The sequence below is a fragment of the Octopus sinensis genome, linkage group LG20 (genome assembly GCF_006345805.1).
Source record: "Octopus sinensis linkage group LG20, ASM634580v1, whole genome shotgun sequence".
Lineage (NCBI taxonomy): Eukaryota > Metazoa > Mollusca > Cephalopoda > Octopoda > Octopodidae > Octopus > Octopus sinensis.
In genome coordinates this window covers 4,257,217-4,275,649 of record NC_043016.1, presented here as the reverse complement: position 1 = coordinate 4,275,649, position 18,433 = coordinate 4,257,217, and the positions used below count along the sequence as shown (strand labels likewise).

The 18,433-nt window shown below is 35.1% G+C and overlaps 1 protein-coding gene across 5 annotated transcripts in view; it reads right to left on the bottom strand.

Moving 5' to 3' along the window:
• Positions 1-18,433, bottom strand: part of LOC115222469 (calcium uptake protein 3, mitochondrial) — a 380,133-nt gene that overhangs the window by 122,712 nt on the left and 238,988 nt on the right. For all 5 annotated transcript variants that reach the window (XM_036511684.1, XM_036511686.1, XM_036511685.1 and 2 more), the window contains one exon: positions 895-977. In XM_036511684.1, the coding sequence (XP_036367577.1) occupies positions 895-977 (83 nt within the window). The remainder of the gene's footprint in view (positions 1-894; positions 978-18,433) is intronic.

Here is an 18,433-nt window from a genome sequence, read left to right as displayed (position 1 = left end):
CCTTCCAGTCTTGAGATTGTGGAGAGTTAACTATTATTTACAAAGTGGGCATGGCTGGGTTACAGATATGGGGCATCAAGTATCTTCGTCTTACTTGAGAAATGCAAAGTACAATAGTTTTTCTTTGTGCATTCATTCTTTGTTAGATGTGCATGTGTGTGAAAGAAAGATTGTGTGTGTGTATAGCAATTACACACACAATCTGTCTGTTTCTGTCTATCTAGACACATGCATACATACATATGTACGTACATACATACATATGTATGTATACATGTATGTACGTATGTGTGTGTATATATATATATATATATATATATATATATATATATATAGAAAGAGATAGAGGATAGATAGACAGATCTACACATGTATGTGTATATATTCCTTTAAATCATACATACCTATATACAAACACTGATACAACAGACAGAATAGAAATTTGCTCTGTGATTACAAGAACTATTTTACCTAAGATATGTTTTCCTGCAGGAAATAGAAGCCATAATCCTTGAAGGGGTGAGTTAGTACGAGATTATGACAAAAGGCTTTTATTAAAGGAATCATTGAACATTTGTCACACCAAACAAATCATAAATACTTCGTTATAAAATTAGAGGAAACAGGAAGATTGAAAGATTTGACTATTAGCATAGAATTTCAAATGGTGTGCTTTCAAATGGCCAGAGAAACAGGGTCAGTTTCTTTGGTGTCGTTTCTTGTGTAGTTTACAATATAAATGATCTCACCTAGATTTAATCCTTATGTATATCTGTATGTGCATGTGACTATGTTTCTATGTCTTTATGTGTTAAGAGAAAAATATATTGAGATGAAAAAACAAGTAGCAGCTAGTGAGCAAAAGGATGCAAATATTGTCAAAAGTCTACTTACAACCAGAAATTCTCTTTTGTCAACAATTTGATTGCCATCAGCATCAAACATATTGAAAGCGATTCTAAATCCAGAACGAGGCTCTTCAAAAAAAGAAAAATGGAATGTAAAATGTATGAAAAAGTAAAGCATGGAAATTTCAAAACCATAACAATGATAATAATAAGGGTTTCAAATGTTGGCACAAGGTTGACGATGATAAAAAGAAGAATTCTTTCTTGCACAGGCACACGGCCTCAAATTTTGGTGGGAATGGGGTTACTTGATTACATCAATCCCAACGATCAGCTGGGGCTCATTTTATTGACCCCCAAAGGGATGAAAGCCAAAGTGGAATTTGAACTCAGAACATAAAGAGCTGGTAAAAAATGTGGCAAACTATTTTGTTCAATATACGTTAATAATAATAATAATAATAATAGTAATAATAATAATAATATTAATACAACACTACAATAATAATAATACACTCTCAGAGTGGTTGGCATTAGGAAGGGCATCCAGCTGTAGAAACTCTACCAGGTCAGACTGGAGTCTGGTGCAGCCATCTAGTTTGCCAGGCCTCAGTCAAATCGTCCAACCCATGCTAGCATGGAAAGCAGGTGTTAAACAATGAATACTACTACTACTACTAATAGTAATAATAATAATAATGATAAAATAATAAAAATAATATTGATAATAATAATATTAATAATAGCAATATAATAATAATATTAATGATAATAATAATAGTAATATTAATAGTAAAATAAAAATAAAAATATTTATAACAACAACAACAATAACGACAACAAAGGTCACAAAATTAGAGAGAGTAGTAGCTGCAATAAATTGCAGTACATTTTGGCTTTAGGAAGCTATCTGGAGAATTTTATCTTGGGAAATTTCATCTCAGAACAAGGTTCAGTACTGCACCATTTCTAACATTACTAAAACATGGTGCCAAGTTAATTTTGCAATGAAAGGACCATGATTATATTAGTGAACCTACTGCAATGCGATTGCTTTGTTTTACTAATTATAGGGAGATAAAAACAAAGTTAAACCAATCTATCAATAACAGCAACAAGCAAAGTAAGTTGGAAGATGTTGCTGGTTTTAATCGAACGGGCTTGCAAGGCATCAGAACTCAGTAATGTATGAATACATTGCAACAAGAACGAGCACTCCAAAAGAAAATTCTAACAACAACAATGCAGGGGCCGCTGCAAACAGAATTACCATTATATAGATATTGAAGACGAAAATGTTAAAGACGACTAAAACGACAATAGATTCTCATGGCAGTGATTATGTAAGACATGGAAATAAAAAAAAAAGGACAAAATTTGAAGGACTGGCCAGACAAATTGATATGGGGGAGAGAGAGAGAGAGACAGAGAGAGAGAGAGAGAGAGAGAGAGAGAGAGAGATGGATGAAATAGTCACACACATAACAGAGAAATCTCTGGCAAATTAAAAATATTGTTTATACAGTGACTGAGATACTCATCTATGCAAGAACATTGACATTGAGGTGAGGAGAAGGCTGAAAATTCAGTCTGCTGATAACAATCGGGTACTGGTGTCAAAAGAAATGACATCAACAAAATTAGTATGATGATAAACAATAATAACAACCAAATGATTACAATATCATGTCTAACAAGAATGGCATTGACTGGTTAAGACAGCTGACATATAGGAACAAGGCTTACCCTTAAAAAATACTCAATATTTCAGAGGAAGCAGACTTTTTATTAGGTGAATTTTACAGTGTTGATCATCTTAAAATGAAGCACAATTACTTAGCCCACTTAACAAATAAACAAACACACAAACACACACACACACTCAATGTGATATAAAGAATACTATGAAATTGCTACTGGAAGTAGAGTATCAAATATTTTATACAGAGTCCTTCCTCAGGAGGGAAATAAAAGAAAGGCAGTAAAGTTTTGCATCCTTTGTGTTTGAGCAACTGGCTGCAAATGACATGGAACACAAGAACACATCTGCTTGCACATGGGGAAAAGAAGAAGTAGGAGAAAGAAACTGGATGAGAGAGTGATCTGTACAAGCAAGGAAATGGAAGGACTCTTCGAATACATTATAAAAAATGCCCCATGTCATTCACAGAAGAGATTTTTCTTTTATATTTGCCAAGGAATAAACATGGAAACAAAGCTTTACATCTCAAGATACTATTTCTACATTATAAGTAGGAGGTGCCACTATTAGTGTTATACGCAATACCTCTAGAAGGACCATAATCCTCACACTACTACAGTTGGAAAATCAAATTCAATCCTGGCTACAATTTCTAGTCCACACAGTGGTTGGCATTTGGAAGGGCATCCAGTTGTAAAAACTAAGCCAAAGCAGACCTTGCCAGTGCTTGTGCCACATGAAAAGCACTCAGTTCACTCTGCAGGGTAGTTGGTATTAGGAAGGGCATCCAACCGTAAAAACTAAGCCAAAGTAGACAGAAGTCTGGTGCTGGTTCCTGCTTGGCCAGCTCTTGTCAAGCCAACCAACCCACACCAGTATGGAAGGCAGACGTTAAACAACCACAATGATGATGATGAACTTGATCCTAACAAATAACAAGTGGCAATACCTTTTGGGCATTATAAATGGATACAAATGCATGGATAATTCACAATGGATAAATCACTATCATGTCTATTGACAGTGGCAGTGAATTATCTTTGATTTTGTAAAGACATGAAACACAGAGAATTGAGAATATAAAACTCTAAATCATATATCGAAAGATAAGATCTGTCAATGGAAACAAGCTTTTAACATAATAGAGGGAGCAATTAAAAACATTAATTAAAACACTGAATCTGAAGCTGTATTGCCCATGAAATACTGATTATTTCATCTTGAGATCCTAGCATTGTCAGCATTTTGATTACTTCACATTGCAGTGTTCCTCCGAAATTCAATAATATATTCAACAACCCTTGAAAACATTTTTTATGACGTATTTATGAACTGAGTTCAGAACCTATCAACATTATCTTGGCAGTGACAGTCACTTGATATTATAAGATCAAAGACATTGGCTAAAATGAGCAACTTCTACATTTTGACATTCTCCAGGAATGTTTGCATTGCCCGTTTACATTTTCTAAGGAAATGACTTCTCAAACAATGACTCTCCATATTACTCATCCTGTTTATAATAACAGTGGAACTCGACATGGGATCACTGAATTCTGAAGTGTGTGTGTGTGTGTATGTTTATATGATATAAGGTCTCATGGTAGCATCCAAGATTTAAAAAATGGCATCTCATCGACTATGTCATCGTGAGATCCCGAGACCAGCAAGATGTGTTGCAAAGCTGCAGTTCAAAGGACAACCTGCACCCTGAAGAACCAGTGGTGGAGACACAAATCTCGTGAAATCCAGCAGCTAGCAGATGTAAACGACACCAGAGGTTTCTTCAAAGCCACGAAAGAAATATACTGACCTTCCACACATGGACAGGCTCCTCTGAAGAGTAAAGATGGAGCGACCATCCTGAAAAGCAACACCGAAATAGGAGACAGATGGAGAGAACACTTCGATGACCTCCTCAATCACAAGGCTACCATCGACAAAAGCATACTTGACTTGATTCCTAAAAAGGCCAAAGATTACTCTCTCGCTCGAATTCCATCCCTCGAAGAGGTCAAAATTGCTATCACAGCAATGAAGAACAACAAAGCCACGGGTCCTGATGGAATCCCAGCTGAGATCTACAAACTGGGAGGTGATTTTGTCCAACACCAGCTCCACCAACTCTTGGTCAAAATCTGGACAAATGAAGTTGTACCATCAACTTCAGGGATGCTAACATCATTACCATTTACAAACGAAAGGGCGATCGTTCTGAGTGTGGAAATTACCGGGGTATTTCCTTATTAGCAACTGCTGGGAAGATTCTTGCACACATCCTGAACAACCGTCTCAAAACGCTGTCAGAGAGGATCCTTCCCAAGACGCAGACCGGCTTTAGGCCATCACGAAGCACAACCGACATGATCTTCACGCTGCGACATCTACAAGAAAAATGTCGTGAGCAACACCAACTGCTCTATTTGGCCTTTATTGACCTATCCAAAGCCTTTGACCGTGTCTCGCGAGAACTCCTCTGGGATATTCTCGCCCAGTATGGATGCCCAGATAAGTTCATCCGGATCCTCAAACTCCTCCACGACAATATGCACACCAGAGTCCAGACCAACGGAGGCAGTTCTGAGCCCTTTAAAGTCACTTCCGGAGTGAAGCAAGGCTGCATGATAGCGCCAACTCTCTTTACATCATACGAGATGTTGTACATCATACGAGATGACCTTCCACCTGGCATCGAGATCTCGTACAGAATGGACGGCAAGCTTTCCAACCTTGCTCGCCTCAAAAGTACGTCAAAGACAATGGCGCGAAGCTTGCTAGAGTTCCAATATGCCAACGACAACAGTGTAGCAGCTTACAGAGAGGATCACCTCCAACAGATCCTAAATGCTTTTCATCATGCATATACTAAACTTGGACTGAGCATCAACATCAAGAAGACTCACTTACTCTACCAACCTCCTCCCAATGCCCGTGTTGACAACCCGCCATCGATTCAACTCAAAGGAATTCCACTGGAAAATGTGAACCATTTCTGCTACCTTGGGAGCCATCTGTCAGCAAAGGTAGACCTCAGCGATGAAATCCAACACCGTCTGAAGTGTGCAGGAACAGCTTTCGGCAAGCTTCGAACAAGAGTTTTTGCTGATCGGGACATCCGAACCGAAACCAAACTCATGGTGTACAGGGCAGTCATTATTCCAACCCTCCTTTAAGCATCCGAAACCTGGGCCCCATATAGTCACCACCTGAAAACGCTTGAGAAATTTCACCAACGCTGTCTTCGGAAGATCCTTAACATTAGCTGGGAAGGCAGAAGAACTAACATCAACGTGCTACAAGAAGCAAAAATGACCAGCATCGAAGCCTATGTCATCAAAGGCCAACTAAGATGGAGCAGCCACGTGGTTAGAATGACTGATGAATGACTTTCCAAACAGATCTTCTACTCCCAACTCAAAGACGGCAAGTGTACAAAAGGAGGCCAGAAGAAACGCTACAAGGACACCCTGAAAACGAACCTCAAAAAGTGTGACATCGACTTCACTAACTAGGAGGAAACGGCAAAAAACAGACCACTCTGGAAAACCACCATCCATGAGGGAACGGCGACTTTCGAGTCGAAAAGGTCTGCAAAGCTGGAGGAGAAAAGACGACGACGGAAGGAGCCCCAACAACAACTATGTGCAACTCTCTCTTCCGGCACTAGATGTCCGCATTGCGACCGATCTTTTCAAGCAAGAATTGGTCCTATCGGTCACCTACGGACTCACCAGTAAATTTGCGCAAAGACCATCATCCTCGACCTTGAGGGATTGCCATCATCGTGATTTGAAACTTCTATAACACCTGTCAAGAAATGGACAAATTGAACAGAACATTTGTTGAAGGGAACTACGCAGTCCATCTAATGGAAACAACATGATAAAACAAGGAGATGAAGTATTACTCAGAGACTTGGAGCCTTAGATGAGGCATTTAAAAAAAAAAAGATGTGTAAGTAAAATTACTTTGATAAAAGAAAAAATAAAAAGAAGAGAAAAGTGCTTCGAAGGAAAAAAAGGTTAAAAAAATGATACTTAAGAAAAAAACAACAGACAATAATAGCATAATTGTAATATAGTGAGTACAAATGTTCAAATGGTACTCTATGAGGAGTAGGGCCCATGCAACCATTTCATTTTTCATTTTTATATAATATTCATCCTCATTTGTTTTATGTTATTGTCCCCACTGTGGTGTTGTGTCTGTCCTTGTTATGTCCACTCTTTGTCCAGGCTACATGCCTATAATAAAGATTTTAATAGGCTTTAATGAATGTTAGATCATTGCTTTCCGGAGATTTAAAAATGGATTCACCACAATGCATAATTAACTTTAACTGGAAAGGCAAAATAATTTATTGTATGACAGAAAAGAAGCTTGACTAACAGACAAGACACGTTAGTTGAAAGGTGCTGATGAGTGAAGTGCTCTTGCAATACCATCTCCAAATTCAATTCACAAATATGACACAATGGATCTTTTATCCCAAGCCCCTGAATCCAAGAATTAGGACAACTCTATTAAAAACTGCAAACATTTAGATATGCTAATCCTCCATTTAAGTAAAAACTATTATTCATATGATTCAACCAGACAAAGAGCACCATTAATTTGAAAAAAGGAGAATATATAATAAGCACACGGACTCCCAAATACTCTTTACAGATCAATAAAATTCAGGGGGGGGGGGGTCAGTAGTTAATCTACAATGTTGTGGGGGTTCAAAAAAGTTTACATTTTCAATTGAAATTATTTAAAATGTGTCTATTTCTGAAATTACTTATGGCCAACCTCTGGTGTACCAATGTAAGCATTTTATTTGAAATAATGTTTAAGCTTCTTCAAAAGCAGAACTATGAAATTTACATTTTGAACAATTTATAAAGGACGGGGACTATTGAAGTCCTTTAAATTTCATTTTTTTCTTTCTTTCTTTTTTTTATTTGTTATAGCTTTTAATTTTATCTCTACAGTTTAGGTCTTAGAAGAAAATGTCTTGATTAAAAAAGGAAAATTAGGACAATAACGTATTGACAGGAAAAACATGCAATTATTCAACTCAGATATTTAACCTAATGATCCCCTTTTGTTCTTTAAAGACTATCACACCTAATGAGTGTGATAGTCTGTAGGCTCAATGTTGCTAACAAAACTACAAGTTTTTTAAAATTGGAAATAACTAATAAGAAAAAGAAAAAAAGAAGGCAATAAGGTGAACAAGACCTTGTTCTGGAAAGTAATATATAAAATCTATCACTTATTGCCATATTTATGCACACACAAAATATGCATGTGTTAAAATAATGTTATTACTTTAAAGCAAGTTCAAAATAACAAAAGAACATTCAACTGATGGGGTGACTGTACTGAGAATAAGTTATATCTATCACCTTCTTCAATACTGGTTGAACTCATTACACACACACACAAACACAGTAGCTGCACTGTCCAATATCAAAATGTAAAAGTCCCCTATATCTATCTCCCCACTCCTGTGCTTAGAATAATTTCACCCATAAAACTTCAACTAACAAAAGTTTAATTACTTTCTTAAATGCATTGATCCCATGTCAAATGATTTGTATGTTTATGCATAAATCAAGAAAAAAATTAAAGTTTCAGACCCCCAAACATTAGTGAGTAAATATAAATAATCCATAAAATAATTTCTCTTCCAGATATTTTTCTAATATTCTACTTGATTTGGTTATTTCAAAGTCAAAACGGGAAATTCATTTCTCAGATTCTGTACCCCAGTAGATGTTTGTAGATAACCAAAGGTGCAAAATAATAAATGCACTTTTGATTGTTCTCTCAAAACTGATGCCTTCACATTAGACAATGTGCATGGACAACCTTCCTCAAGAAGCAAACCACATAAGACAGTGCTCACCACCAGGGGCAGACTGCACTGCTAACCCCCCCCCCCAAAAAAAAAACAGAATTCACGAAATTTTTTTTTTGTTTTGCACACCATTGCACAAAAGTGGTAAAAGTTATCTGTTCAATAAGCAGAAATCAATAAGTAAATAGTACTGAAGAATGATTACAAAAAAAAAAAAACACAAACCCTTCAGCATGGTTGTAGTCCAATTATTGGTTTAAAATTTTGGCACAAGGCCAGCAATTTAAGGGGAAGAGATAAGTTGATTACGCTGACCTCTGTGCTCAATAGGTACTTACTTTATCGACCCCCAAAAGGAAGAAAGGCAAAGTTGACCACAGTGGAATTTGAACTAAGAATATAGAGATGGACAAAATGCTGCTAAGCATTTTGTCTGGTATGCTACTGATTCCGCCAGCTCATCGCCTTAATATAGTCCAATTATTATCGCCTAAATATGGTCCAATTACTGAAACTATGAAAATGTAAGCAAATATTATGTAGGTGGATACTTTTCATCCACAGCTAAGTTCCTTATCTGAAATAAAACTTATATTTGAAGACTGAGCATGAAAGTGCAGAATGTGAGGCTATGGTACACTTGTTTATGGCTGAAGTAAATTTTCCTTAAATGAATTTTGGTTCAACACTACTACTAAGTAGTTTACATTTGATATTCATCTTCCACACAAGATTAAAATTCTGAAAAAATTAAATGCAATTAGAAGAAAGACAAAAAAAAAAAAATCACTGATAAAATCTACTTCATAACAAGGAAATCTAAAACAGCATCTAAAAATGGTTACAAAGCAAATTTTTATAAAAACACACACACACAGACACACACACACTGCATATTTGTGCTCACTTATGTTTTTGTAGAAATAATTTTAATAGTGTTAAGAACACAGTCTTGAAACTTTTATCTAGTCATGTTGTAGCTGTTATTCTTCTATAAGAAAAAAGGAAAAAAAAGAAGGATGATGAATTCTTTATAGTCCACCAAAACTTTTCAATTTTAAAGATTAACATTTTCACAAAGTAATATCACTTAAAGAAAACAAGGAATTAAGTAAGAGAAACTGGGCTAAGAGCAATATTGCATATGGAGGTATTTCAAGACACGTTTTAAAAGATTAAAGATAAAATAACTTTTAATAAATTCAGAAATGAATGTGAAATTGATTTCAAGGATTAAAAAAAAAAAAAAATAGAATTAAAAAAGAAATGTAAATCACATTATAATAACTGTTTAAAATTGGATAAACTGAACATTTATAATGTATTTTAACAATGAAACTTCATGAATGATGATTTAAAAATGTTGGTGTTAAACCATCATCTTAGAATTTAGTTAAATATTTCTTGCTAAAAATCAAGAAAATTTCTGCAAGATGATACTCTTTCAAGGTACAACTAAAATCTTCAAGTAATAAATTATTGAAAACTAAACACTATTAAAAAATAATAAAGAGTAGCTACTATAAAAATAGGCAAAAACAAAACCAAAGAAAAAAAGAAATTCTTACTCTTAGACTTACAGTTATTGTTGTTATAATATTGCTTTTTATTGTGTCTGCTTTTATTTTGTTTTTGAATAATGAGTGCCAGATTATATTGGGTGTATTTCCCATGGAAAATCTTAACATCAATAATACTGTAGGTTCCCAGGAAGATATTGAATTCGACAGACATGTTCATGAACTATGTCAACATTGGCAAATGACAGTGTATAAGTTAGGCCAGCAGTCTGATTTGGTTTGTACATGTCTTGCCATATGTTGAAGACATCCTGTTAGTGTCTGAGCTAGATGAAAACTCAGCATACTGTAGATTGGGGATATTGACACAAGTGTTTAATCTCATCATAATCTCAACGTCACTTTATACAATGTCAAAGACATGATCTTGTAGCATCCCAGTATATCATTACGCACACACACAATATTTGTGTGTACAAGTATAATTAATAATGTCAATATGAATACAAAATTATCCACTTTCTTAGTTTACTACTTGTTTTGTTAGAATGTTTTAATTATAAATGACAAGGTAAAAGAAACAAAAAGAGAAAGCTCAAATGAAAACAAGTAATAAACAAAACAGAGAGAACTAATTTTGTACTAACAAGAATATTCATAAAGAAAAGGAACACTAAAACCATAGAAATAGCTATTGCATTTTAGTCTTTTATATATATATATATATACTTAGTATTACAGAACTATATTTCACTGCTATTATGGTTGAATAGGTTTTATTTGGGGACAAATGTTTCTAGACCTGAATGTCTTTTTTTATAATCACACACTTAAGTAAAACCTTATTTTATTTCTTATCATATAAGCTGGGGACCAACTTAACTTTGGTTTATGATAGGGTGCAATGCTACAATAACCATTAGTCCTTTTAGCACAAACACAGACATACACACATTCTTTTACTGCTTTTAGTTATAGGAGTGCAGTCATGTTGGGATTCTTGGAATAGTTTAGTCAATCATATCCTATCCTCAATAGTTAATTCAGTCTTAATTATTCTACCAACATCTATTAGTCAAACCACTGTGTTATAAAATATAAACACAAAATGCACACATACACACACACTATATGTATATATCTATATATACACACACACACATCTGTGTGTGTATACAAGTACATATACATTACTATATATATATATATATATATATATATATATACATGTCATGTTTTGTATTAAAAAATAACCAACTGATGTTGGTCAATTTGTGTGGATAAAGCTGTGTGGATAATACATGACTGACTTGGTGCTTCAACTTAAGTACCTAATCCAACTGATCTCAATTATTTCTTTTATATATATCATCCTCCTAGTAAGAGATATAGCAGGGAGTAGCCATTGCAAAAAGTAATAAGAGAGAATAAGACAAGAAAGAAATTATTTTAGTGAACCCTATGAAATACGTACATATATGTAGTCAAGAAACAAGGGAAGGGATTATTTTAGAGGGAGAGATTACAATTTGGAAGTTATTTGATGAATTAATATAAATGTTTGCAGTTTACAAAAGGAACCACAGACACAAAAGAGTCATTTTAGGAGCAGAACAAACAAGAAAGAATTATTTTAGAGAATAAAAAAGCACCATCCAAAAACATGGCTGATGCCAGTAACCCCTGACTGGCTCCCATGCCGATGGCACATAAAAAGCACTATCCGAAAGTGATCGATGCCAGGCCCGCCTTACTGGCTCCCGTACTGGTGGCACGTAAAAAGCACCCACTACACTCTTGGAGTGGTTGGCATTAGGAAGGGCATCCAGCTGTAGAAACCTTGCCAGATCAGATTGGAGAGCCGCTGGCACTCTAGAACTCAGTCAAACCGTCCAATCCATGCCAGCATAGAACAAGGATGTTAAATGGTGATGATGATGATCATCAGCCTCATTTAACATCTATTTTCCATGCTGGCATGGGTTGGATGGCTTGAAAGGAACTGGTAATTTCAGGGTCTGCACCAGGTGCCATTCATCTGTTTTGGTTTGGTTTCTATGGCTGGATGTCCTTCCTAATGCCAACCACTGCTTTTTAAGTGGCACCAGCACTAGTACTTTTTAAGTGACACTTTGGTTTTAGGATCTCAGTTCTGCTGTGGTGGGCAAACCTTCTCAAGTACAGTAATCTGCCAAATACTTTGGTCCTTTGTAATCTCTTTCATAAGGTTCAGCATTTTGAGATCAACCTTCAAAACTTTGTCCCATGTCTCCTTGCATCTCCATCTTCCACAACTTCCTTCCACTTTAAGTGATTGACACTTCTTTATGCAGCTGTCCTCATCCATCTGCATCACATGACCAAATCAATGCAGTCTCCTCTCTTGCACACTGCATCTAATTCCCCTTATGCCAAACTTCTCTCTCAATGCACCAATACTCTGTTACACATGGACACTGACATTCCACATCCAGCAAAACATACCTCTCCAGTCTTAACATGTCCTCTGCATTCAGAGCCTACATCTCACTCATAGTTCTTACATGAGCATCATACAATCTTTCCTTCACTCAAGGTGAGAAACTCTTGGTTGCCAACAGACATAAAAGCTCTCTCAGCTTTCTCCATCCTGAACTTAATTTAGAAATTACACTTCTGTACAACTTCCTTCACTGCTAATTAGGCCACCTAGATAGCAAAAATTATCTACAACATCCAGAGACCCACCAGGACATTTAAGGAAATTGATTTCTCTTGTATCTGTGGTTTTTATGGCTCCTGTACATCTTCTACACACAAATACTACTTCTCTGTTAATCTTCCATCTATTCCACTGCATCTTTTGTGTGTCCTTGGCTTGCACTAGGTACATAGAATGGCATGTCTGCTTTCATTTATATTTGACGAGAGGTTTTTTTTGTAACACTCTATAATTAACAGCAACATTTTGAAGTACTAACGATTCTGAGGAGTTACACGCTTAGCTTTGTATAAATAGAAATGTCATATTAATAATATTCCATTTTTTTTTCTTTTACAAATTGAATATATAGCTGATGTGAATAACAGCTTTCCTACTGAGTAACAATGATGTCAAGAAAAAAAAAAAGAACTAGAGAACAATATACCTGAATATTGCAAAAATATGTAGGAAAATGTTCCTTGTGGCATTGAAGGTGATAGGTGGTATCCAACATCCATTACTCATTGGCACATATTGGGACATTAACCATTACCATTAAGACTGTACATATCATTACTTCAGTCTAACAGAAACAACTGAAGATAAGAGGATTATAACAATGCTAATATTACGGCATCAACAGAAATCATTCTTCATTGAATTGAGTATTACAGGAGCAAAGATGAAAGATTAGCATAGTTAATAATGTCACACACAATTCCTTGCAGCATATATATATATATATATATATATATATATATATATATATATACACACACATATATATTAATATATGTATGTATGTATTCTTTGCAGTAGTATACAGATTTTATAAATTAAAAAAAAAAAAAAGATACCCAGGATTTGGATTAAAACTATTTATTTACTGCTTTCATCCTTTCAGGGATTTTAGCCAAACAGAATAGGTCAAATCTCTTCTTAGTGTCTCTCCATGTGGTAGCTTTTTTTTGCTTATCTTATTGCAACATGGGAGGTATGTAAGGGAGATAATTCATCTTCAACGTATCGTGAAGGAATATAACAGAATCCTATTTTTGTGTACACAAATTGTAAATGTTTCAGCTCATCTATTTAAATGTTCTCTTCTCTTATTAATACGCGTGTCTTTATTCTATAGCATTAATATATTGTCAATTTCCTCTCTGTTATTAATATACTATTGCTTTGCACATCATATTGCCATTTGCATATGGTATAACTTTTTTGACAATAATGTTTTATGGCTGTATGCTTAAGTGTTCAATTTCTTGGTATATATATATATATATATATATATATATACACACATACAAAGAGGTTTGTATGATTGTGTATAAAAAAATATATTACTCAAAGGAATTCCAACTCTGTCTGTTTTTTATGTTTTTTTTTTTATATTCTTATGATATTAATGTAGAATATATAGTAAGAAGCAAATGAAATGAAGTATTGATTGTCTTATTGAACAAATGAAATATTGAAAATTAAATATTAAATATCTATTCTCATTGAACTAGTATACTCTCTTGCCTTTAAGCATTCATCAGGTTCAGATTGTGACAGGTATGTGAAAGACAGTCTTTCACATACCTGTCACAATCTGAACCGATGAATGCTTAAAGGCAAGAGAGTATACTAGTTCAATGAGAATAGATATTTAATATTTAATTTTCAATATTTCATTTGTTCAATAAGACAATCAATACGTCATTTCATTTGCTTCTTACTATATATTCTACATTAATATCATAAGAATATAAAAAAAAACCCATAAAAAACAGACAGAGTTGGAATTCCTTTGAGTAATATAAGTGTGTGTATGTGTGTATAGATATATAAATAATAGAAGTCACAAAAGTGACGAAGGGTGCTGACTAGCACCGCTTATGCTAAGATAAGAGTTAAATTAACTCCAAAGTCACTAAAGCGCTATACTTAATGACTGACAAAGGGAGGTAAGTCTCTAGCCTATATAGCCTCATCAGCAGCACTTAACATCTATTATATATATATATATATATATATATATATATACATACATACACACACACACACACACACATACACAGACAGCAATGTAATGTTCATTTTTGTCATTAAATTTCAAAGAAGGAATTTATGTGTTTTATAGACTAGAACTGAAAAATATTTTCAGCTAAAACTATGAATGTTTTCTCAATACCATCTGCTGATTTTACAGTGGTTTTATGCTTGTGTCACTTCAGTAAGAAATTGCTGTTGGGTGAGCATATTCTGCAGCTGCTTTTGGGGTGGTGCTTTATTTCTAGGGCATTGGTTATGAGGTGTTCTGTACACATTAATGTTTCTTTTAGAGCTATCGATTATCAAGCCTAAAGCCCATCCCTCTTAGTAACATGCAAATCATACTCCATGCCAAGACACAAATCTATCAACTCCAATCAGCAGTCCATCTCAACTGTCATGGTTACATTCTATCCTCAAACATAATGTCTGTATACCAACAGATCCACTTGCCATGACACTCATTTCTCCCATTGAATATCAGCATCAAGAACTATTTATTTCGGTTAAAATTCTCCCTCTACCATTCCTGTATTACTCTCAGAAATCCTTGAATCATCAACAACATCTATGACCTTATTACTTCCTGCATTAAGGATACATACCTTATGTAAGCCATCAGTTGCTTCTATACACACAACTCTTCATCACTGTTACTTTTATTCCATGTGGGTGATATAGAAAATAATGAAATCTTTCTTAATCCTCAACTTTCTACAGCAATTAGTTTCATTTTCATACATCTTGAACTGACACTCAGATCAACAATCCAAACAGCTTCACTTTTAAATATCATACCATCCACAACTTTAAAAATAATTTCCCACTGTAAAACTGTATATGCAATGTGCCACCTCAGCTCCAGCCATCCTTTAACTAACCTGACTGGTTTGAGCTCCACTAGAACTATGCTAAGACTGTGTAGCAACACAGGTGCTTTATTCTAGGCTCAACTGCCTCATACCAGCAAGGATAGTGGCCCTGGTAATATTACTTCCATTGCTTTCAGACAAACGAGCAATTGAAAGAGGCATAGCCTTTTTCTTCACCAGACTCTCCTCTCTAACCAGGGATATATCACAGTTTTTGGAAACATACTACAATGAATTTCACTTGCAAGAGCAGAAACCCCTTTGATCATGCAAACTACCATTCTATTGCACTCAGTTCCATCACTTTAAGTTGATGGAGGCAGCCATTAAGTAGCTGTTAATAACAACTTAGTATATCATTTTCAATCTGCCTCCTTTTATAACCACCTTTATGATTTTAATAAAGCTAGATCTGATGGAGATCTGCTTTCCCATGGCATCCACCAGTGACTCTCTCTTGCAAAGAATTTTGTCATAGTGTTGCTGCACTAAATTGTATCTGTCACAAATCTAGTTAAACTATCTACCAATGGTTTCCATCCATCTTTTGTCTCTTGGCTAGGGGAGGGGGGGCAGCACCAATCACGACACATGATCAGCACATAGTTGTCATCACCTCCAACTATGTCCACTCTTCATTCCTCATGATTTTCGGCACCAAAATATCCTGCACATCTGTACAGCTCATGCAAAACTTGCACAAGCTTCAATAACAGATGTCAAAAAAAAATGTCTATTGGTTTTCTTTACAAAACAAACATAAACACTATCCATCAAAACTAAAAAAAACATATATATATATCTATGAACCCTAAACATGAGTGGTATGTCACAAAATCTCCGCTCATTATAAGTTTTTTTGTAATCTTAAGCACATTGGGCAGCAAGCCGATGCCACTGATTTCTGTTGCTTGCAATTTTCTCTGTATCCAATATTAGCCTCCTCCATGTTATCTATGAATGTTTTGTACTTTTTCGTTTGCCTCTCTTTCTTTTCCCCTCTCTGTTGTGTCCATTTGAAAGCTATTTTACAATAGAGTTCTTTTGAACTGTTCTTAGAACTTAGAGTTCTATATGAACTGCTAGCTTCATTCCTTGATGAATTTGTTAAGTGATCTTGTGTTGGCTCTCTTTCAGAATGTTTTCATTGGTTATGTGGTCTAGCCAGTATGTTCTAAGAATCCCTCTCCAGTATCACTGATCGAAAAACATCTAACTCTATTTTCATGGTGCTATGCCATGTATCACTAGCATAGAGATAGAACTGTGCTATTATAGAGCTAGATCTTTGTGTGCGAGCTGAGAGCGTTGGAGGACCAGCTATACTGATCTTTGTTCTTGAAAGATGGGTGGTTTCCTGCCATCTATAATCAGTTGTGCTTGAATCACTCCTCCCTCTTCATCTCCTTTCCCATATTTCCCTCCAGCATTAACAGCCAGTCTTTCCTTCTGACACTATTTCCTCCTCGATGACCATGTCTTTCAAAGCTCAACTTGCAACTATTGAAGAACATTACTCTCTCCAAACTCAGAATGTTTGTGATAGACTCATAGACAACTCCTTCATCTTTACCAAATGACATATATATGTGTGCATGTATTTCAGAACAAGGAAACATATTTGGTGAAGAATACTGACCATATAGTTCTATATTTAAGAGATGAGGAATTATGTACATTATTTACATTTGACGGATATTTGTCCTCATCTTGTTTGTTGTTAACACAATATTTCAGCTGATATACCCTCCAGCCTTCTTCAGGTGTCTTGGAGAAATTTCGAACCTGGGTTCTCATTCCTAAGGTATTTTTTGGTATTATTATTATTATTATATTATTATTATTATTATTATTATTATTATTATTATTATTCAGGTCACTGCCTCGAATCAAACTCGGAATCTTGGGGTTAGTAGTCCATGCTCTCAACCACTACATCATATGCCCGTGGGCATAATAATAAAAACAATATTGAAAAGTACCTTAGGAATGAGAACCCATGTTCAAAATTTCTGCAAGACACCTGATGAAGGCTGGAGGGTATATCAGCCGAAATATTGTGTTAACAACAAACAAGATGAGGACAAATATCCGTCAAATGTAAATAATATATAATATAAATAATGTATACTGATGAGTCTAGATAAACTATATGATAAAGAACTGTTTGAGGGGGGAAAAATGCCTTGTGGAATACATGGATTGGAGAGTGTACTTCCCCATTAAAAGAACTCTTTGAGAGTCCATGAACAAGAGATATTGATTCAGAATCAGTAAAAAAACAATTGTAAACTCATGAATGTTCAACATGAGTGGAAAAGTAAAGTTTTAAAAACACTCTGGTGACTTTCAAAATCCCTTACATGAAGTCAGGAGACTGTCTTCATGTAAGGGATTTTGAAAATGCACTAATATGGCTTTATTAAAACACACACACACATGGAGAGACAATACATGGCAAAGCAAACAAATACGATGTGCGCACGCAAACTTGTTTATATAGAGAGAGGAGACTCAGCAATTCAAAACAAAGGTTACTTATCAGATGGCTAACTTTACATGTAAGCCTTTCTCTCTTGTTATATCAAAGAAAAATAAGAAGACCCAAATTTACACAGGACAATCAAAGAAGCAACAAGTTTAGTAGTCCTTCTAAAGCTGGATGATAGACCAGAATGCCTGGAACATTGCTTGGTCCACTTCATATTAAAGGATCATGAGTGTTTGCAGCAGACCCTAAATAAAATTTTACTAATACAATTTGGGGAGAAGGGACCTAATTGTAATGACTTTGGAACTATTTCACTAAACAGAAAAATGTCTTCGTGACAAGCAGTACACCAAGTAAGGACAACACAGGTTCACCTGGTTCACTCAGTGAGTTGCAATTCTGACTTTTGTAACACAAGCTTCAGCC